The sequence below is a fragment of the Rhagoletis zephyria genome, unplaced genomic scaffold, assembly GCF_001687245.7.
Source record: "Rhagoletis zephyria isolate East Lansing unplaced genomic scaffold, Rhagoletis_zephyria_1.1 Rzeph_scaffold_00301, whole genome shotgun sequence".
Lineage (NCBI taxonomy): Eukaryota > Metazoa > Arthropoda > Insecta > Diptera > Tephritidae > Rhagoletis > Rhagoletis zephyria.
Window position 1 is genome coordinate 169,110 of NW_016157385.1, and position 22,878 is coordinate 191,987.

A 22,878-nucleotide genomic window follows, 5' to 3' on the forward strand; every position below is an offset into this window, starting at 1 on the left:
ACAACCTAAATGGTTTGTCTTGGAATTGTTGCTTTTAATAAATATATCTATAAAATTAATAATTTTGCGGTAGCTTTGGGACTATTTAATAATATAATAAATTTGCAACAGAAAAGGAGAATGTTCCATCCTGGCATCTATAAAAGAATCAGTTTGCTCTTCTGACCCTGCGAAATAATATACATCCATCGAATTACACATATACTTATCTGAATGCAAAAATCAAATAAATTTATACTTACATCTTTCTGAATATTTCCTTTTTTGTGCCATAGTAATGATAAAAATTATTTACAACATCAAAAAATCGTTGTTCACTTAATCGCTCGCTCAAATATATTTGACTGTTCAATTTAGGTTGAAAAGTATGCTCGCAGAAAATCTAAATTGTTCCTATTCACTGCGTTACCGACACTTTCCAGTGACTTATGATTTTTCCCTATTTAGGTAGCTATTTAGACGTACTCGCACACAGCCTTAAACCTACATTTTGTTCATAAATAACACATAATTGTGTATATTTTATCTTCGAAATGTACTTTTTCTAATCGTGAGGCGAAATTCCCCACAGTAAGTGTTGCCGTGCGCGCAAAACGAACACGATGCACACAACCCAAAAGTACTCCTCGGGGAACAAATGGTGAAAAACTGCGAAAAGGTTTATTACTGTATATACTGTGCAATGAGATTCATAGTTAGTTTTGAAATCAATGTTTATCTGCAGTGTACTCATTTGATTTCAAATATGGCATTGATATACTCTTTCCAAATCAAGTCAAGCGAGTGAAAAATGCTGTTATGAAAAGCAAGTCGAGCAATCGAATGACACCCATTGACTTCAAACAATTAGTAGAGAATACGACAATTTTGAAAAAATGGATATTGATGAAGTAGTTTTTTAAATATATTAGTTTTACCAGAGTTGTGAAAAATGCATTAATTGTATTTAAAGCAATAATTTTAATGTAAAAAATTAATGCATTAATTTATGAAATTTAATGCAAATGAATATTTCAATGCATTAATTCTGAAAAATGTAATGCTAATGAAATTTTTTTTTCATTAAATTATCCAAGCTAATGCTAATGAAAAAATTTTAATGCACTAAAATGTTTAATACGTTTGCTCGTTTGCATTATTAAAAACCATTAAATTTTTTCCAACAATTTATATTGAGCTCGAGGCCGTTTTTTAAATGAAAATTTATTGTGGAAAAGCAAAAATAATTTGAAAAAATGGTAGAAGTGATAGCTATTTCGGAAATCACCACATTTCCTCATCAGACTTCTTTTCATAAAATTTTTTTTTCTAGTAAAATATAAATAACCTCTTTTGGAAGGACTTGGAATAATTACTAATAGTTTCTTCAGGTTCATTATATTATGTGTATTTGTAGAAAAATTCTTCTAAACATTGTTAGATGTTTTATGTATGAAAATGAAAGCCAATGTGCATGCAACGCAGAGTGCTTTTGTAGATTTTTATGTTGATTGTTGATGCATACCGATTACATATATTAAGTATGAGCCAAAAACGGACAGATAGCCAGTTTAGCAGCGCATGTACACGACTGAGGACCTACTCTGATCTTAATCAATTAATAAACCGTTTTTCAAATGGAGCTATGACAATGTGATTTTACCTATTTAACGACAAATGCCATTGAACTTGACATAGTGAAAACCAGCCTTAACGTCCGTCACTATCTTTTTTGACCTTAAAATTCTACCCTCAACGTCAGCAAAGAATTTTTACTTCAAAATAAAATTAGTTAATGGGTTTTTAATGCTTGTTATAATTTTAATGCAATAAATTATTGCAATAGCAATCATTGGCATTATTTCTTCGGAATTAATGCATCGAAATTTTCATTTACATTAAATATCAAAAATTAATGCATTAATCTTTTTCATTTACATTAAAATGCTATGCATTAAAAAATTTAATGCATTTTTCACAACTCTGAGTTTTACTAAAGTATTTTGTTATGCACCTGACGTACATTTATATAACTAGTCTACAAAAGAAATGCAATGTTACCTCAGAAGACATCGGCTTTATAAGGGACTTGAAAAATAAGTTACTTTATTATTTAAAAACAGTTGCTGTTGAAAACTAACAGATTTGCACAAAATTGTGCTTTTTTTTACCCGCCAGCAAAAGAGCTAAAGAACTTTACCGAATCTGAGCAAAAGTACACAAAAGGGAAATGTTTACAAATTATGAGAACGTTAACTGAGAATTCTGACAGTACAACGGAACCACAAATTGCGGATACACCTTTGTTACTTTCAGACAACTTTGAGCTGTTTTCAGGTCTTCTTAAACAACCTACCTTTATGAGCAGAACTGATAAAGCTACTGCAGAGCTGCGGCGATATGAAAATATTGAGGTATATTTTCATACGCACTTCGATATAATTAATTGGTGGGAGGTACACAAATGCGAAATGCCGCAGCTGCATAAACTCAGTCGTAGAGTAATAGCCACTCCTTCAACTAGCGCACCGTCAGAAAGAGTTTTTTCTTTTGCTGGAAATGTTATTTCTGACAAAAGGTGCCACCTTTTGTCAAAAGATGATGCCCTTAACCAGTTTGATATTTTTGCATTATAATATGCAGTTAGGAAACCAATAAAATTAACAAAAATTGTCTTTACAAATGTTTTTTCTTTGATACTTTCATTACAGCAGTTATGCCATGCACTTGTTTTTCAAATCAAGCACTTGTTATTTGAATCGAGCACTTAATAGTGTGAATTACTCACTCAACCGACAATATTTTTTCAGTGCTATCGCACGTTATGTTTGGAAATAAATGAGTGCGGGTGTGTGCAGATGTGAAAAGAAAGCGAGTGACTTAAAATGTAATTTGAGTGTATCCATGCAGCTCTCTGCTTCATACCTTTCATGAACATCTGAAAATTTTACTTTAACAGACTACTGCATTTGAAAAAAATTATATATTTACAGCATACATAGATAGAGAAGATACATATATAAAAAATCTAAACGATCAGAGTGGAAGTTATACCTTATATATGATTTGCATTGCTGTGTGATCGGTATGTAAACCGGTAACACAATTTAATGAGGTTAGCTTCTTACATAAAGGAGATATGTCGCAAAAACTGGTATCTGAACAATCAGTGGTATAAGAGATAAAGCTTATACAGCATAAATTTTGCCCATTTTCTCACTAGACCTTGTATTATTATTTATAAAATAGCTTACGAAATTTATCGGTTTTAGCTGTCCAAATAAAGGAGTTTTACAATAAAACCCCAAATCTGAACAATCAGTTGTATGGAGGCAATAAATAGGCTATAGTGATCCGAACTTTGTTAATTTTACTGTAAACTTTCTGTTCACAATGAGTGAAAATATTGCGAAGTTTCATGATTCTAGCTGCATATGTATATGGAGAAGTTATAACAAAGATTCTCATATCTGAACAATCATTTGTGTGGGGGCTATAGGTTATAGGAACCCGATCTTCGCCATATGCACTGCAAGTATTTTTTTGATAATGGGTGGAAATATCATGTTCCCAGCTGCACAGATGGAGGAGTTATAACAAAAATTCTCATAACTGAACAATCAGTTGCATGGGAGATATATGTTTTAGTGACAAGATCTTTGTTATTTTCACTGTAAGTATTCTGTTAATAATGAGTGAAAACGGTGCGAATTTTCATGTTCCTGTCTGCATAAATGGAGAAGTTATGGCAAAAAATCTCATAACTGAACAATCAGTTGCATGGGAGGTATCTGTTTTAGTGTCCCGATCTTTGTTATTTTCACTGTAAGTGTTCTGTTAATAATGAGTGAAAACGGTGCGAATTTTCATGTTCCTATCTGCATAAATGGAGAAGTTACGGCAAAAAATCTCATAACTGAACAATCAGTTATATGGAGGCTATAGGATATAGCGACCCTATCCTCGCCATTTTCATTGAAAGTATTCTTTTCATAAAAAGTGATAACAGTGCAAAATTTCATGTTCCTAGCTGCTTAAATGGAGGAGTTATAACGAAAAATCTCATATCTGAACAATCAGATGTATGGGAGCTATATGTTATAGTGGACTGATTCTTCCGGTTCCGACAAATGATTAAAACATTATAAATATACATCCACCTACTAAATTTCATCCGGCTATCTCGAAAAATGAGAGACTAGATTGCATACAAACAGACGGACAGGCAGACAGACGGACATGGCTAGCTCGACTCCGCTAGACGTTCTGATCATTTATGTATACATTTTAATGGGTCTATATTCTGGTACTTACAAACATCGGACCAAAGTTATAATACCATTTCATGCTCATGAAAGATATAAAAATTATAACTGCATTACTAATATAACCCTTTTCTAATGCTTTATCAGAACGTATATGTAGTAGTTTAAAAATGTGTTGGACTGATTTGAGGACCAGATTGAGCACTGATATAGTAGCAGCAATATTATATGTATAAAAACCAAGCCATATAAAATAACAGTGATACTTTGTTTGAGCCGCAAGAACAAATGTACCAACTGAATTGCAGAATGTAACTAATTTTTTTATACTAAGTACCTGTAAATAGTAGGCAGTGCACAATACTCATATCTGTAATAAGAAAATTTTAAGTAATTTGTCCGGATTTTGAGCACTTTTCATTTGTTTTTGGGGAATTTGGTAATTTTTTTGTGGCAACACTACTTTGGACTGAGTAGGCAATTGAGAAGTAAAGTCCTCTCTCGTCGTACAAAGATCACACTCTATAAGTCACTCATCATGCCTGTGCTGGTGTATGGCTCCGAGACATGGACAATAAAAACATCTGATGAAGCGGCTCTTGGAGTTTTCGAGAGAAAGGTTCTGCGAAAGATTAACGGATCTTTACGCGTTGGCGATGGCGAATACCGCATACGATTTAATGATGAGCTATATGAGCTTTACAATGATATAGATATAGTGCAGCGAATTGAAATTCAGCGGCTCCGCTGGCTTGGCCATGTCGTTCGAATGGACAGAAACGCTCCTGATCTGAAAGTATTGAACGCGGGCCGCGAGGTTGGTAACAGAGGAAGAGGAAGGCCTCCTCTGCGTTGCAAAGACTAGGTGGAGAAGAACTTGGCGTCACTTTGGCATTTCCAATTGGCGTCAGTTAGCACAGAAGAGAAATATCTGGCATGCTGTTTTGGACTCGGCCAAAATCGCTTAGGCGGTTACAGCTCCCATAAAGGAGAAGTAGATTCAAAGCGATGAAATAACATACACATATTTACGTATGTACGTCGATAAACACCATTGTGGAAACAAATTAAGCAATTAATTATCCAACGAAATCTTTGAACTCGATTAATCTTTCAGGGGTACCTCACATACGGAAATTGAAAATAGGTGTGGCAACTATCATGTTGCGGAATACTAATCAGCCAAAACTCTGCAACGGCACGCGACTCACAGGTAAGAAATTGATGAAGAACGTAGTGGAAGCAAAGATTTTAACTTGAATTCCTATGATTCCGACCGATACACAATTTCAATTTAAAGGATTTAAATTCCCAATTCGATTGGCGTTCGCAATTACAATCAATAAAGCTTACGGTCAATCTTTAAAAAAGTGTGGTTTAGATTTAGATGCCGATTGCGTCTCAGATGTTGCATGTTCCCGTGTGGGCAAACCAGATATCCTTGATATCTATGTCTATGGAAATACGACAAATATTGTGTGCACACAAGTACTTATTACAAAATCAAACTCATATGAAACGTATGCTTTGTTTCGTTAATAATTTATCATTCATGTAACCGTGATATGCCACAGCTAAGCGTGGCAGGGTACAGCTAATAATAGGTGCAATCCCGTATTCCTCGGACTAAAACTAGTAAAACTGTCAAAAAATAAAAATTCGCTCAGAGTGAGAGAGTAACATTGAAAAGTAAATGGTAACTTCTGTCAACTTCAACATAACCTCCAAATTTTGGTTGTAAATTTTTGCTTATTTTGTGTGTAAACACATTAAGCTCACACATGTAAATAACCAAAAATACTTTCAAATTAATTAAAATCCACTTAAACAAGTAATTAAATACTTTTCAATATGAATTAGCAGAGTGCACTTTTCTTTTGTTTACAATTTGGTTGGCAAACACATTACAGCTAGGGATCCCGGTCTTTTTTAAGTCCCGAATACCCCGGGATTAGTCGATTTAAATCCCGGGATTGCTGGAAACAATTTTTTTGTTAGCCAATTAAATTTTTAACACAAATATCCCCTCTCAAGGGCAAAATAAGAATTTTTTGCAACCCTTAATGCTATAATTTCTTTAAGATCGCATTTCCATCAAAAGAAGGAATAATTTTGCTTCGCTCAAAATGGAATAGGTGCTGCGCTTATATATTTATTTTTTACTTAAATGTGTTAACTTTTTTATTATTACTTAAATATACTGATAATATCTTAAATTGATCTCAAACAGTGATTTAAAAAATTTTATATAGTTACATAGGCAGTTACTGCTGTGCCAAATACAGGCACTTACAAAAATATTTTGCATGGATCTTTTTTTGCAATATTCAAAATATTTTTCATGGTATTTTTTTGTTAATTAAAAAAATATATACCTCATTTTACAACAAAAATCATGTAAATCAAAATTTCACACTTAAGAGAAAATATCAAACTTTTTAATTATAATTAAAAAAAATAATTATATTATGCAGTTTTATAGCCCATTCAATTTAATACAATAAAGTGCAATTTTAAAGTTGCTAAAAACTCCCTTGATTTTTGAATTTTTTTACTGACGATGTTGGGCATTTTCTTCCTTATAACGAATTTTTTTGTGGCAAAAAAAAATATATAAAATGTCAACGGGATGTTTTAGCAACTTCAAAATTGCACATACGTATATATTTTTTAAAATTAACAAAAAAAAATACCATGAAAAATATTCTGAATATTGCAAAAAAAAATCTATGCAAAATATTTCTGGGATGCCCGTATATGCNAAAATTGCACAAACGTATATATTTTTTAAAATTAACAAAAAAAAATACCATGAAAAATATTCTGAATATTGCAAAAAAAAATCTATGCAAAATATTTCTGGGATGCCCGTATATGCATTTGTACTTGTAGTACAAAAACTATGTTATAAATTAATGAGGATATGTACCTACATACATATATGTTTGTCAAATTTTATGTTTGTTGTTTGTTGATTGAAAATACTGATTTATCGCCTTAATAAATATGTAAATGAATTACAATAAATTGTACTTTTTTTTGTTATATCAATCTGATTTAAAATACTATAATAGGATGATCACAGATGTGTTGCACTTTTACCTGAATTTCGGGACAATCCCGGGATTGTATTTTCAGATCCCGAAAATGCCGGGATCGACAAAACCCCGAAAATTGACATCCCTAATTACAGCTGATCGTTTGACACATTTACCATAATTTACCAGCAAAAAATTCTCGGACTAAAACTGGCAACTTCTGACAGAGAGATAACCGTATTTACTATCTTTTTTGTCCTCTCAATAGTCAGAGAACCGAGTACGGGATCGATTTCCAGTAAAATCTGACTGATTCTGACTCGTCCTGACTAGTCCGGACTCGAACGGGATCGCAACTAATAGTATAAATGTAATGTGTATGGATTTTTTCTAGTCTTTAACGGGTTCTGCGGGTTTGAAAGTCGCTTGTCGAAAATAAATGTGTTTAAATTTCCCTTGTCAAATTTGGTATGCAGATAACTCGGTGTCGGCGTTGTGCCATCTTCAGTGTAATTTTTCGTTCCAAAATATGTACATAATACTCCCTGTCGAAAACATAAACAACGAAAATTCTAAATGCGTATATCTTTATTTAAATTCAGTTGCCTGGAGTTGTTAGCTTCGTTTTATTTGCGTTCGGTGTAGATTTTTTTCTTCCGAAAATTCTCATTTTATATAAAAAGAAATCCAGTGTGACCATTATTGGAGCATTCACATTATAAAACGAAATTGCATCTCTTGCCATCTGTCTCGTAGTGGCCTGTAAGCAGAGACACATTTAAAAAATTTAAAAACGTCCATTTAAGAAATCTTCATAAATACTTACATTAATTTCGTAGTAGGAGCGATTCACGAACCATTCCTGCTTATCTGGTTTAAGGTCTACCAAATATTCCTCCGGTGGAAATGGCATAAACCGGTGGCGACCCATAGCATCACGACTGTCTCCAGCAACAACGCCAACATTTCGCAGACATCTACCCAACTCTAGGTCATCGTCAGGACTATCTTGCAGGTAACACAGACTTGAGTTTGTGAAGCTATCCGTGACAAGGCGATATAATGCTTCACGGCTGAGGACATAACCGCCATGGATGTATGTCTGAAAATATGTCGATACTTCATGTATGTATATCCACCAGCGAATTTGTGTTAGATACAAAAAAAATAATAATAAAAGATCATTTTTGCCACAAATTTTTTTGTATGTATATCCACCAGCGAATTTGTGTTAGATAAAAAAAAAATAATAATAAAAGATCATTTTTGCCACAAATTTTTAAAACGCCGGGGTTTTCAATTTTAGTATGATTTTTTATCGGCCACCTAAAAAGTTACATTTAACATACTTTTATATTACCTGCTTGCAGAAAAATGAAACAGTTGAGCGAGTTGAGGGAACTGAGTTAATAAAAGTAAGCCGTGGGTTTTGGGCAAACATGGGTGATTTAAAGGCGATTCAAATTTTTGACAGTTATTATTTGTTACATGTTAATGTTTTTTATTTTATTTTTTTTTTAGACAATTGGTACTGCTAGCTTTGGCAAAATTATTAATTGAGCGTTACTATAGCCCGAAGAGATCCAAAGGTTTTATGAAACAGGTCACGCGTTGCGAGACTTTTACGGTGAATATAACCGGCCATCTGAGTCTACAATGAGCCGTTTTTTGCAGAAATTCGAAGAAACCGGGTCGGTGAAAAACATTTCAAAACCCTAGCGTCTTTGTATAGATCCTTCGGTCGAAAAGATTGCTGCTGTTTACCAAAGTGTGGACCAGGCCGCGGAAACCTTAAATCGTCGTCATGCACAGCTATCGTGATATGATACCGTATTTTTTATGGCCTGAATTAGAAGGCATCGACTTGGACAATATCTGGTTTCAACAGGACAATGCCACAATTGCCAAACAGCGCATGAAACAATAGCCATATTAGGAACGAAGTTCCCAGGACGCATTAACTCATGAAACAGCGAGGTCAAATGGACGCCTAGATTTTGCGATTTGACAACCTTGGACTTTTAGATCTGGGGCTACATGAAAACCATGGCCTATGCTAATAAGTTCGAGACGATTCCAGAATTGAAGAACGAAATTATACGAACCATGCCAAAAGGTCAATTGTTATTCGCATCCTGCGTTCAGTCGACGCCCAGGTCCTTTTCTATGAATTTATTTTATTCAAAAACGTATCATCCTATTACATTAGGTCCTTAAAAATCAAATGAATGATTTTTTTCAATCCCATCCCCTCAATCGGTAACACAACGGTCACAGATTTCACATATAAATATTGGTACCGAGTCGGAGTAGGAGTCGGTTAAAGCGTGTTGCACCGGGGCAGATTCCTCTAAAGAGACTCAAAAAATTAAAATTATTTTTTTTTCATCTAATACCCAAAGTAGATACTACCTTAGTCGAAGATATCACAAATAAATTTTGGTCCCGATTGGAGTACATTGAGCGTGTCGCAAAGGGGTCAAGGCCAAAGGATTTGGAAACTCAAAAAATTAAACTTATTTATTTTTTATTTAATACCCAAAATCAATACTACTAAAGTCGAATATATCACATATAAATGGTGGTTCCGATTGGAGTCGGTTAAGACGTCTTCATAGGGTAATCTGAACTTTGACCCCCATGCGACACGCCTTAACCGACTCCAATCGAGGCAAAACTTTAAATGTGATATCTTCGACTTAATTAGTATCGATTTTTGGTATTAGACGAAAAAAAAAATTATAATTTTTTGAGTCTCCCTGGAGGACTCTGAACATTGTCTCCTGGGCGACACGTCTTAACCATCTCCAATCGGGACCAAAATTTATATGTGGCATCTTTGACTATAGGAGCATCGACGTAGGACCACCCTAATATACATACATACGTATGTATGTAAGTATCTTTCACAAATAGCCGTTATTAAAGATTGTAAATTTTGATGGCATGCTACTAAGTATGTAGTAACTAAGGACGTATTTTATTTTCCGGTTGTATTAATTTACATATTTACCTGATTTTCGTCATCCTTCATCTTGCAACCAAAATTGAGTGGATCATCAGGGGAGTATGGCAAAAGCATTTTACGCAGATTTTCTAATATTACAAAGCTACCAATGAAAAAAGCAAACAGTTTTATAAAAACAAAACATGAAAAGTTCAAGAATTGGACATCAAATAAGAAAGTTACAGCAAAACATGCAGATAACGTTTTACAAACGAAATTTGCCCTCTATATACATTAAAGTGGTCCAAAAATGTATGTAAAAAAATAAGGTCGGATTTTTAATGCCGCCACCCCCTAGGATTGTTATATACCGAAAAAATATACCCATATTTATAACATACATATAACTTTGTTCACATAACGGTTGTTTGTAACAGGCAAAACGAATCGAGATAGATATAGACAAATGTATACATAAATGATCAGAATGAAAAGAGAAATCGATTAAGCGGTGACTGTCTGTCCGTCCGTCCGTCCGTCCGTCTGTGCACACGATAACTCGAGTAAAAATTGAGATATCTTAACGAAACTTGGTACGTGCACTTCTTTCGGGCGTAGGACGGATGGTATTGAAAATGGGCAAAATCGGACAATAACCACGCCTACCTCCCATATAACGGTAATTTTCAGAAATACGAAAACTGCGATATTTTAGTAACTACTGAAGATAATTCACTCAAAATTGATACTTACAACGAGCTTCAGACGGAAAACATCAATATTATAAATTTTTGGAAAATGGGCGTAGCCACGCCCACTTATGGTTACATGTGTATATCTTGGTAACCGCTGCACCAATTTCTTCCAAACTTGGCACAGTTGTTGGTCCTGGTACAGCATACCAACTGGCCGAAAATTTCTAAAATCGGACAATAACCACGCCCACATCCCATATAACGGTAATTTCGAGAAATACAAAATCTTCGATAAATCAGTAAATATTGAAGCTAATTTATTCAAAATTGATGATTGCAACAATTCTTTACCAAGAAATAAGTTTATGACAAAATTTTGGAAAATGGGCGGAGCACCGCCCACTTGTGATCACATATATGTATCTCGCTAACCGTTCTAGCAATTTGTACCAAGCTCGGTATGGTTATTGTGCTTGCCACATAAAAGCAAACCGTTGAAAATTGTTGAAATCGGACTAAAATTGAGGCCGCTTTTCATATAACGGTAAATTTCAAAAATGCTTGAAATTTCAATATTTCGAAATTTAAGGACGCTAATTTACTTAAAATGTATACACCCCGGCTTATCATGTAGCGGTAGCTTTCGGAAAGGTGGAAAACATATATTTAATACTTGCGCCGGGTATTTAATGTTCGGCTTCGCCCGAACTTAGACTTTCTTATTTGTTTATTTTGAAATAAAAAATAATTTAGGTAGTGCTCAAAGCGCTCAAAGTTTTCCATGTGTGTTATATGGAAAAAAAACATCTTTTCGTAGAAATAGTGTAGAATTCTTTAAAATCAATATTTTTCGATCGGAAGACTTTACTTATCTTCAGGAGATTCCCAGTAGTAATACTCAATTGTTTCTTTAAACATTTTTTCATGGCAACTATATTTTATAGCTCCTCAAAAGCCCTTAGAAAATGCAATGGGGGGGGGGGNCTTTAATCATAAAAAATGGTTAAATAAACAATTGGATATTGGTCTCCTGAAGAGAACCATAGTTTTCCGGTCGAAAAATATTGATTTTCAAGAGTTTTATACCATTTCTACGAAAAATTGTTTTTTCTGCATATAAAACACATGGAAAGCTTTGAACGCTTTGAGAACTCCCTAAATATTTTTTGATTTCAAAATAAAAAATAGGGGTATATTTTTTCGATATGGATTAATCCCAGGGTGTGCCGGCATTAAAACTCCGACTTTATTTTATTGGACCACTCTAATATACATATGTACATATGTATTTAAGTGTTCTATTAAACCTGGCACACACAAAAATATTTTCGTGATGCACCCATAATGTACACACATATCGTCGTTTAAAGTGCAAAACCGCGTATCAACAAAATGCAAAACCGCGTATGTGAAGTTGTAGAAATTATTTCATAGAGCGTAACACTCTAGAACATAATTTCTACAACTCCACACAGGCGGTTTTGCATTTTGCTGATACGCGGTTTTGCATTTTTTTGATAAATCCAGCATTATTTTCATATTTGGAAACACATTTTTTAGAATAACCAAAACAGATACATATTCATGATGTGCTAAAATCGAAAAGGCGAAATAAAAAGTTTAAATCCTTTGTAGGAATTATTGTCATTTAAATCGGCTGTTGATTTTCACGCATTAGTCCAAAAAATCTTTCAAGCTTCGCTTGGTGAAAGCCGGGTATTCAAGAGCCTACATACGTCGTCTATCTTTTAGAATAAAGATTAATCACCATCAAGGTTTTAAATGGAACCAAGAGGGTGGGCAAAGAAATACCCGGTTAGACTGGTCGAGATTTCTAAGTTGCTTTGAAGGTTGGTACTTTAAATTATACCGACTCATAGGGATAAAACGATACCATGGCTTGGAAATAGCATCGAAAGAAAGTTTCTATACCTACTAAGTTTCGCGCTAAAAGTATCGATACCCACTTATATCGATATATTTACCTATATCAGAATTGATTGTATAAAAACCGCTATCACATATCTATGACTTTTTGTCAAAATAACTTTTGTGATTAGCGTTTTTGATTTAAGACGAATGGTACCTAATCTTTTGAAGAAAAACTTTAGGTTTTAAAACATGTTTTACCAAAAAAATACAAAAAAGTGCAAAGTCCAATAAGTTGCTTTTTTAAAAGTCCACAGAATTTTGTTAATAGAATTTGCATCTTTTTTATGTACGTATTTTATTTGTTGTACATAAATATTTATTCTGTACAAAGAGAAAGCGATCGAGATCAAAAGCTATTATTTTATAATTTACTAGCTGTACCCTGCCACGCTTTGCTGTGCCATATTCCTGTTATATGGTGTTTGGTTATGTAATAAGTACTTGTGTGCACACAATATTTTTTGTTTTTCCATTCTCTGCATAGATATCAAGGATATCTGGTTTGCCGATACAGGAACACGCAACATCTGAGAAGCAATCCGCATCTAAATCTAAACCATATTTTTCCAAAGTTCGACCTGGAGCAATATGGATTGTGATTCCGAATGTCAATCGAATTGGGAATTGCAATCTTTTAAATTGAAATGGGGTATCGGTCGGAATCATTGGAATTCTTCAGCTTTGAAAGGTCACGTTTAATATTTACTTACACTACTTTTTCATCAATTTCTTAAATGCGAGTCGCGTGCCGTGGCAAAGTTTTGGCTGATTAATATTCCGCAACAAGATAATATATTTTCAATTTCAGTATGTGGGGTCTCATTCCCGAATGGTTGAACGTTACCACGCAAATCTCGCAACAATCGATCAAGTACCTCAAGCGATTTTTTATGTGCCATGGTGCTCTCATACCAAACAATGATAATAATTTTATTTTATACTTTTTCAATATTGGATGCTCTGGAAATATTGCACGTGGGAGTTTCGATGATTTATATGTTCAATGCCAGCTCAAGAGTTGAATTGTCGCAGCAATTCCAGATGAAGTGATAGCTAAGGTAATGTAATTTTTTGATCGAACCGTTGCCAGAATCCATCTGATAAGGAATATTTTCCTAGTTCCTCCTGGCGCATCCAGGAAGATGGTCCCCCAACTCCGTCATTTATCATTTGCATATTCTTCTTATACCTTGGATTTGTAAGCGCCTAAGCCATTTTGGCCCAGCTCGACAAAGAACGCCAGTCATTTCTCTCTGTGCCAACCAGGGATGAAAAATTAGGTAAAATTGTACCTTTTTCCGACGTTTGATGACTTAAAGGTACATTAGGTACAGACACTAGATTTTAGGTACAATCTTTTTCCTTAACCGTGCTAGTATATTTACTTTGCTTTCATTTTGAAGAATAAACAATTTTAAAGAAAAGTGGTCAAAAGGAAGAAATTAAAAAAGTCATATTATGTATTATCTTAAACATTTTACATTGCATTTAGAGCAGCCACTACGAAAAATTAACACTTTGCTTAGCTATCCTCAAATTCGTATTTTTTCCTATTAATTTTAACGGTTATTTTCACTAAGTCAAATTCAATGGCATTTGCGGTCAAATGAGTGAAAACAAATTGTCAAATGGGACTAAAAGATAATCTTTTGATTGATTTAGATCAGAATAGGCCTTCAGGCGTGTACATCCGCTGCTAAAGCGGCTATTTGTAAGTTTTTGGCCCATAATATCATCGATAAAGGTAGGGGATAAAGGAAAGAAAGTTGTGTCAAAATATGGCGACAAATTTTGTTGTCAAAATATGACATAATGAAAACCAGCCTTTATTCACACATGCAGTTCAGTGTCTAGGATGTCTTCAAATTTCATATTTTCTTTAGATGAGAACTATAGCTATTTGACCCATATTCGCTTTTTGATTTCTGGAAATATATTTAAAATGCTTTCGAAGTTACTTCCTGCAATTTGATTATTTTCTCTAGACTTGCTGCACCTATCGAAAGGAATCGGTTAAATAATCAGACTTTTCCTGTTGTTTTATAAAAAGCAGGATAAAGAAGTATACTTCGCAATGAGGGTTTTTTATCTTTTTCGCCAATATTTTTCAGTAGCCAAAATTAGACAAAAACAACACTTCTCCGATTCCCATTAGATTATATGTAGTCTATAGATATGGGCTCAGTAAAAAAAAAAATCCATCTTCCATCCATACAAATGAATGATGTAACTTTTTTAGGTACAATCTGTCTCATTTAGGTACATTTATTTTATGATATTAGGTACAATCTCAAATTTCCATTTTTCAACCCTGGTGCCAACTTGGTCTCTCCATTGCAGTGGAGGCTAACCATTCATCTGCTACCACCAGCGGATTGCGAGTTGAATTCTTTCACACCTGGAACTTCGGTTCCTATTGGAACGACATATCTAAGCCAGTTACATTTCGTTGTAAATCTCATACAACTGACTTATAAAGTGCGGTTTTTGTACGTCGAGAAAGAACTTTACTCCCGAATCGCCTACTCAGTCCAAAATAGCACTTGTTGGCAAGAGTGATTCTGCGTGGGTTTTCCATGCTAATATTTTTATCGGTGATAATGCTGGTTCCCAAGTAAACGAAATTCTCCACTTTCCCGAGATTATAACTGTCAACAGTGACGTGGGTTCCAAGGCGCGAATGCGCAGACTGTATTTTTATGACAGGAGATACTTCGTCTTGTCCTCGTTTACCACCAGGCGCATTCGCTTTGCCTCCTTATCCAGCTGAGAAAAGGCAGAAGAGACTTTGCGATTTTTGTTTCCGATGATGTCGATGTCATCGGCATATTCCAGAAATTATACGCTCTTGTAAAAAAATGTTCCTACATGGTTCAGTTCTGCAGCTCTTATTGTCTTAACATTTACATCATGCGATCGTAAATGCGCTTCTGCTTTCGCTTTAATTGGGAAATCCTTGATCGGGAATAGGAGTTCGCAATAGTAATGATAGTCATAATCATAATAATATTATCTCATGTTATTCAAAATTTCTTTACTCGCAATATACGTAGTAGGCTGTGGCGACTCCAAACGAAATTGTTTACGATTAAAAGTTAACTGATTTATAATGCTAGGGAATGGTGCCAACAATTTTAAGTTTTCATTAAGTATTTTTTCTTTCATGCGATCGTTTTTTGTTTTCGTTACTCTTTTATCATTATTTTTTTGTGTCAGTAGTTTTTAGCCGACTTCAAAAGAAAGAGGAGGTTACCAATTCGTCGGAATATTTTTTTTTATGTATGTTACATAATTTGGTTTAGATCCGATCATTGGATCATGAAAAAATTAACGGTAGTGTTAAATTTTTGTATGAGAATTGGAGTCAGTGTGTTTTTTTCTTAATAATTACTTGTTTATTAATTTTTTACATTAAGTAATTTTTGTACCAGCTCTTCGTTGATAATATGATCACTTCGTTTGATAAGATGTTGTAAATTCTATGTTTATTTAAATTGTTCGGATTTTGGATAAGTGGAAAGATTTAAAAAAATCCCTAGTAAAGCTTTCCCAAACACTTTTCGTTTGGAACCAGTTATGTAATATTTCATTTAATTTCAATATTTTCAGTCTTTACTTTTAGATAGGTGATAATCCTATTAAAAATATTTCCAAATCAAGATTTTTCAAATACCTTTCGTTTGGCACCCATATTGTACCTGAAACATATTTTCGATTGTAAGTCTTCTTAAAACTCTTTAGTTTGATATCCACATTGCAACGTTTCATTTATTTAATCAATCCAAGACGGTTCACCTTAATGCTTAATAATATACATATGTACGCACACAGGTACACATGTATTTATTAGAAACTGTCATACATTTTTCCCGCCAAATAAACTATCTTCTAACTTAACTACAAACAGTTTTACTGCTTGGAGGTTGAGCTCAATTCTATTAAAAAGAGCGCGTATTCAACCAGGAACGACCGTCAGCCACCACCCATCGCCTATATCCGCTTTACATTGGTACGTATCTATAAATAAATAATAATAAATCAAACATATTTGACAAAGCACTAATTTTTCGTTGGTTTATTTATTTGATTGAAAATACATTGCTTGCAACATACTAAACTTTCGAGCTAAAATTTTCAAAAAGGTGGCAACTCTCCTCAAAAATATTTCCAACAGTCATCTATCTTAAACCTCCTTAATTTAATACCTACATTTAAATAAGTCATTTATTTTATCAATTGTGCAAATTGAGTTAAATATTCAAACAGGTGGCAACCCTCCTAAAATATATTTTCGGCCGTAAACCTTAATAAGAATCTAAAGCTTGTTACAGACATGCAATATTTCATTTATTTTATCAATTTAACTGAGTTAAAATTTTCAAATAGGTGCCGGACCTCCTCAAAAATATTTCCTACAGTCATCTTTCTATTGTAATATGTCATTTATTTTATCAATTAAATTGAGTTAGATTTTCAACCAGGTGGTAACCCTCTTCAAACATATTTTCTGCTGTAAGGCTTCTTAAAACTCTTTAGTTTCGACACCCACATGGCAATACTTTATTTATTTTATCAATTTAATTGAGTTAAAATTTTCAAATAGGTGGCAACCCTCCCCAAAGATATTTCCAACAGTTATATTTCCTAGACCTCTTTTATTTGATACCTATATTGTAATAGGCCATTCATTTCATCTTTAAATTGAGTTGAATTTTCAAATAGGTGGCAACCCTCCTCAAAAGTATACCAGCAGATATCTTTCTTAACCCTATTTAATTTTATACCCACATTGCAATATTAGCAGTTATCTTTCTTAAACCTCTTTAATCTGATATCCGTATTATAATGTTTCATTTATTTTACCAATATAACTGGATTTGAAAATTTTCAAACCGGTGGGAACTCTCCAAATTTTTGTAATATAAACAGTGTTGCCGCCGCTCAAAGAACTTTCTAACCAAGATTTGACGAAAAAGTTACCAAATGTAAGGAAAAGTAACCAATTTTTTATTAGATTAACAACTCAGGTAATCACAAATTCTTTTATATAGTACGTATAGACAAATTTTACAAACCAAAGGAAATCAGTTTTTATTTGCATTTTTGAAAAGTAAATCCTTTTAAGGCCGGAAATAAATGAAATACATTCATATATAAGTATATATATAACTACATATTTTATAAAATCAGGCTTCCCGTATTAGGTGCATATGTATGTTAATATCTTTAACATTACCAGACTCTAAATGACGTTTTTAAATAAGTACATAGATACACAGTTTCCAACTTCTTTGTAAGAATCAATGAAATATCTGATCAGCGTAAATATTTTATAATTAAGATTATACCATTAAAAATTGGACTGTATTGAACTATATCGTCGCTCAGCGCGAAGCGATGGTAAATAAATTTTACAAAAGCGCGAAAAACCAATTTTTTCAAAACTGTGGAATGGTATTTCCATATATGTAATACTTCTATATTGCTAGTACATACAAAGTACATTCCCCAACATCAGAGTGTCGAAATATAGAAAAAAGAAAGAGAGATCCGATAAGAGAATGTACTCGAAATGACATTTTTACTTTTGAAAATTCAGGAGCGGCTTCACAAATTCTTAGTTAAAAACAATTCATATGAAAAATTAACAAAAAATACAATTTTTATAAATCTATGAGAAACGCTGCGGCCGTTGGTGGTGGCAGAGGATAAAAAGACCAGTTGGAGAAGGACTTAGCATCAGTTGGCATTTCCAATAGGCGTCAATTAGCATAGAAGGGAATCGAATAGCGTGCTTTATTGAATTCGGCTAACATAAAAAAAGCTACACCGCTTTATGTGTAAATAAGTTTTGTCTTGGAAAAGATCTTCTATCTTCCAATTTTTCGGATTTCCAAATAACGAAGAGCATCGGACAAAGTCGACATATAGAGCCCTAACCGCTAAAATAATGTATATATTTTATTTTTTAATTACTTTTTGATGCAGGTGATCTAAGAGCATTTATGAATCAAAATTAAATTTTGAAAAAACTTCGCTTACTTTATTTTCGCGCCCAGGGCTCGATATACATTGCCGCTTGAAGGAAACATGAGACTCTCAAATTTGTGTTTGTTTTTTGAATTCCTTGAACCGCCCCTGTTATGATATGGCACTTCATTCTAGGTAGTAGTTTACACATATACACGCATACTTCTACAATCACAAACATTTTCATAGGCTGTCTTTCTTTGATTTCGAATTAAAAACTCATTGTGGTCATATTGTACTAGCAATATAGAAGTATTACATATATGGGTATTTCCCTTGAACCTACTTGCTACAAGATTATTATTATTAATCTTAACTTAAATTAATAAAGTAAGCAGTAATGGAAAAATAATTACCAAATCCCTTTTCTATTGTACATACATGACGTGGTATTGGATTCCGCATATACGAGGTATTTATAAAGTCTTTAGCCGACCATGTATATTATGTATTCTGAATATTATAAAACAAATACATACATATGTTAGTAATATTAACACAATGATTCCAAATATTCTCACTTGGTTTCACTGCTGGGGCTGCCACTGTTGCTGCTACTCTCCTCAACCTCGACAGGTGTAACTGGCCTATGTCTTATAACGAAACTAATTTAAAAGTTTTTTGGAAATACATATGCAAAATAAAACCAAAATTGTGTATTCTTTTCTCACTTATCCATAGAATTGAGCCCGTATAAATTAACTTGAAACACCAATTTTGCGCGGAATTCTAATAATTTTTCGCGGCTTCTTAATGACTCTCGTATTATTCAAATGTCATTTCAGGTGCATACTATGTAGGTGTATGCAAAGAACATAGAAATGGTGTAACGCAGGGCCGTTTCAAAAACTTGGCGATTAATTCACCGCGATTTATTAAAGACACGAACCGATAATAGTTGCACCTTCGAACTTTTTCTGTTTTTTGCATATGTACACATGATTATTATCGGAATAAGTCGAATATTGAGTTGCCATTTTAGTAGTAAGAACTTAAGTTACATAACCATATTGAGCAGAATAAATGTATTTATTTATACTATTTTTCAAAGATTTAATTATTGTATGTATACAGAAGTTAGAAACTGCAGTAAATGTTAAAAATAACCAAAATGGGAAAGATCTTAACAACTTCACAGGCAAGAAAAAAATTACCAAAATTGGTTAAAAGTAACCTAAACGGCAACACTGAATATAAATGATCTTGGTATTATACCGAACAATAAAAAAAAATTCAAATCATTTCAGCGGTTCTCGAGTTTTGATGACCGTGACAAACGAACACAACATTTTTATATATATAGATATAGATTTTTAAATCAAGATTTCTCAAATGCCTTTAGTTTGGTACCGATATTGTAACGTTTCATTTATTTTACCAATTTAATTGAGTTAAATTTTCATACAGGTGGCAACCCTCTTCACACATATTTTCGGCTGTAAGCCTTCTTAAACGCTTTAGTTTGACGCCCACGTGGCAAAACTTCATTTATTTGTCAATTTAACTGAGTTAATTTTCAAATAGGTTGCAACCCTCCTCACAAATATTTCCAAGAGTTATCTTTCTTAAACCTCTTTAATTTGATACCCATATTGTGATAATTTATTTTATCAATATAATTGGGTTTAAAATTTTTAAAATAGGTGGCAACCCTCAAATTTTTTGCGATATCATTGGTTCTGGTACTATACCGAACAATATAAAAAAAAATTATTCAAATCGGTTCAGGCGTTCTCGAGTTTCGAACACAACATTTTTATATATATAGAAGAAGATAGAAAATAGATAATAATAAATCAAACATATTTGACAAAGGACTAATTTTTCGTTGGTTTATTTATTTGATCGCTTTATATTGAAAATACATTAGTGCAACATACTAAGTTTTCGAGATAAAATTTTCAAAAAGGTGGCACCCTCTTCAAACTTATTTTCGGCTGTAAGCCTTCGTAAGATTCTTTAGTTTGACACCCACATGATTATATTTCATTTATTTTATCAATTTGAATGAGTTAAGATTTTAAAATAGGTGGCAACCTTCGTCGAAAATATTTCCAGCATTTATCTTTTTTAAACCTCTTTAATTTGATACCCAGATTGTAATAATTTATTTACTTTATCAATATAATTGGGTTTAAATTTTTTTAAATAGGTGGCAACCCTCCGATTTTTTGCGATATCATTGGTTTTGGTATTATACCGAACAATGCAAAAAAAAAATTATTCAAATCGGTTCAGCCGTTCTCGAGTTTTAACGACCGGGACATACGAACACAACATTTTTATATATGTATACAGGGTGTCCCAAAAGTGACCTGCCAAACTTAAGGAGGAGGCAGGTGGGGTGGTGAGCTCTCTGATAAACAAAAAATTTTCAGGTAAANTGAGGCAGGTAGGGTGGTGAGCTCTCTGATAAACAAAAAATTTTCAGGTAAAAGTGTCACCGTTTTTGAAATATTTAAATTTTTTTGAATTAAAGAAGAATCGTGCCTTTTCATGTATTTTCTTTAACTGCATCTACAAAAAAGGATATACTTAGTAAATTTTTTATGTAAAATACTTTCAGATAGTTGCTTCTCCATACTCAAATGCAATGTAGTTAAAATATATTAAGGAACCATTATAAAATTAGGACTATATTGCGATTTTTAACTTTTTGATATTTTCTTCCCCAACTTTGACTATCTCTGGTGAAAAAGAAATGTACTGAGCTAAAACTTTACATTACACAAAAAAAATGCTCATTTAATAAAGATTTTAGAAAGGTGCCACTCTTACTGTTTCGAATAGAAAAAAAACGTTATAGCCGCTTTTGTGGGTAAAGGACTGAGACACGCTAGAATGTATTTAATAGATTTACATTTAAGTTGGTCTTGTTACCGACCAATGACATGCTAAATAGTACAAAGGTACATTATTGCTTGCTCCTGACATTATTTTGTGTTACTTACCGGAAATAATGAAAGTGGATTTTGTGGAATTGGACCCTTCGAACATTGTGTTATTAATACTATGACAGAGAACACGCAGTATACGTCGCATGAATATGCGGATATTCACCTAATTTACGGTGAAGCTTGCTGTAATCCAAGAGCTGCTCAAAGGCTTTATGCAGAGCGATACCCCAATCGTCGGCATCCGGGCCGTGAAGTATTGACCCGGACCCATAGAGAAATATATGAAGGAAAGTGATTTTTACACCTTTCATGTTTGAAGCCATTCTTCTTTTAACTATCATTTTTAACTTTTTTAAGGTCGCATACCTGGAAGGCGTGGCGGCGAGACAGGACGTCCTGCAACGGTAGATGTTAAAGTTGTGTTAGAGGAAGTAGAACTAGGTCCATCGACTTCAGGGAGAATGATGGAAAGACGGACTGGAATACCAAAAACTACAGTTCACAAGGCTTTAAAATACCATCCCTACCACATTCAACGTGTTCAGGCTTTACAAGAGAGAGATTACCTGTCGAGGGTTAGATTTTGCAGTGAAATGTTGCGAATGCATGATTCAGACCCCAACTTTTTTAATAAAATATTTTGGAGCGATGAATCATCATACAAACGTGATGGTTATTTTAATTTACATAACCTTCACAGCTAGCAGATAGACAATCCTCACGAAATGAGATAAGATCGCGGTATTTTTAATTGTCAGATATTGGGACCTGTAGAACTGCCGCCAACGCTCAACTCCCACAGTTATTTAAAGTTCCTTCAGGAAAGGCTTCCAACTCTTTTAGAAGATGTACCCTTAAACCTGCGGCGAAGACTATGGCAGCAAAATGACGGATGACGGGGTAAGACCTCATTTAGACGAAACTTATCCTCGCCGATGGATTGGACGATACGGGCCAATCACGTGGGCCGCTCGATCGCCAGACCTGAATCAATTAGATTTTTTCTACTGGGGCTGTCTTAAGGACAAAATTTATTCAAAAACAATTCAAAACGAAGAGCATTTGCGGGAACAAATAAATGGAGCTGCTGCTGAG

At 33.7% G+C, this 22,878-nt stretch overlaps 1 protein-coding gene across 1 annotated transcript in view; it reads right to left on the reverse strand.

Moving 5' to 3' along the window:
• Window positions 1-7,880: 7,880 nt before the first annotated feature.
• The window catches only part of LOC108358829 (glycoprotein-N-acetylgalactosamine 3-beta-galactosyltransferase 1-like), a 17,137-nt gene continuing 2,139 nt past the window's right edge, over window positions 7,881-22,878 (reverse strand). The window contains exons 2-4 of the mRNA XM_017610320.1: window positions 10,296-10,392; window positions 8,109-8,384; window positions 7,881-8,042 (exon numbers count right to left, since the gene is read on the reverse strand). Of these exons, the coding sequence (XP_017465809.1) occupies window positions 7,881-8,042; window positions 8,109-8,384; window positions 10,296-10,392 (535 nt within the window). The remainder of the gene's footprint in view (window positions 8,043-8,108; window positions 8,385-10,295; window positions 10,393-22,878) is intronic.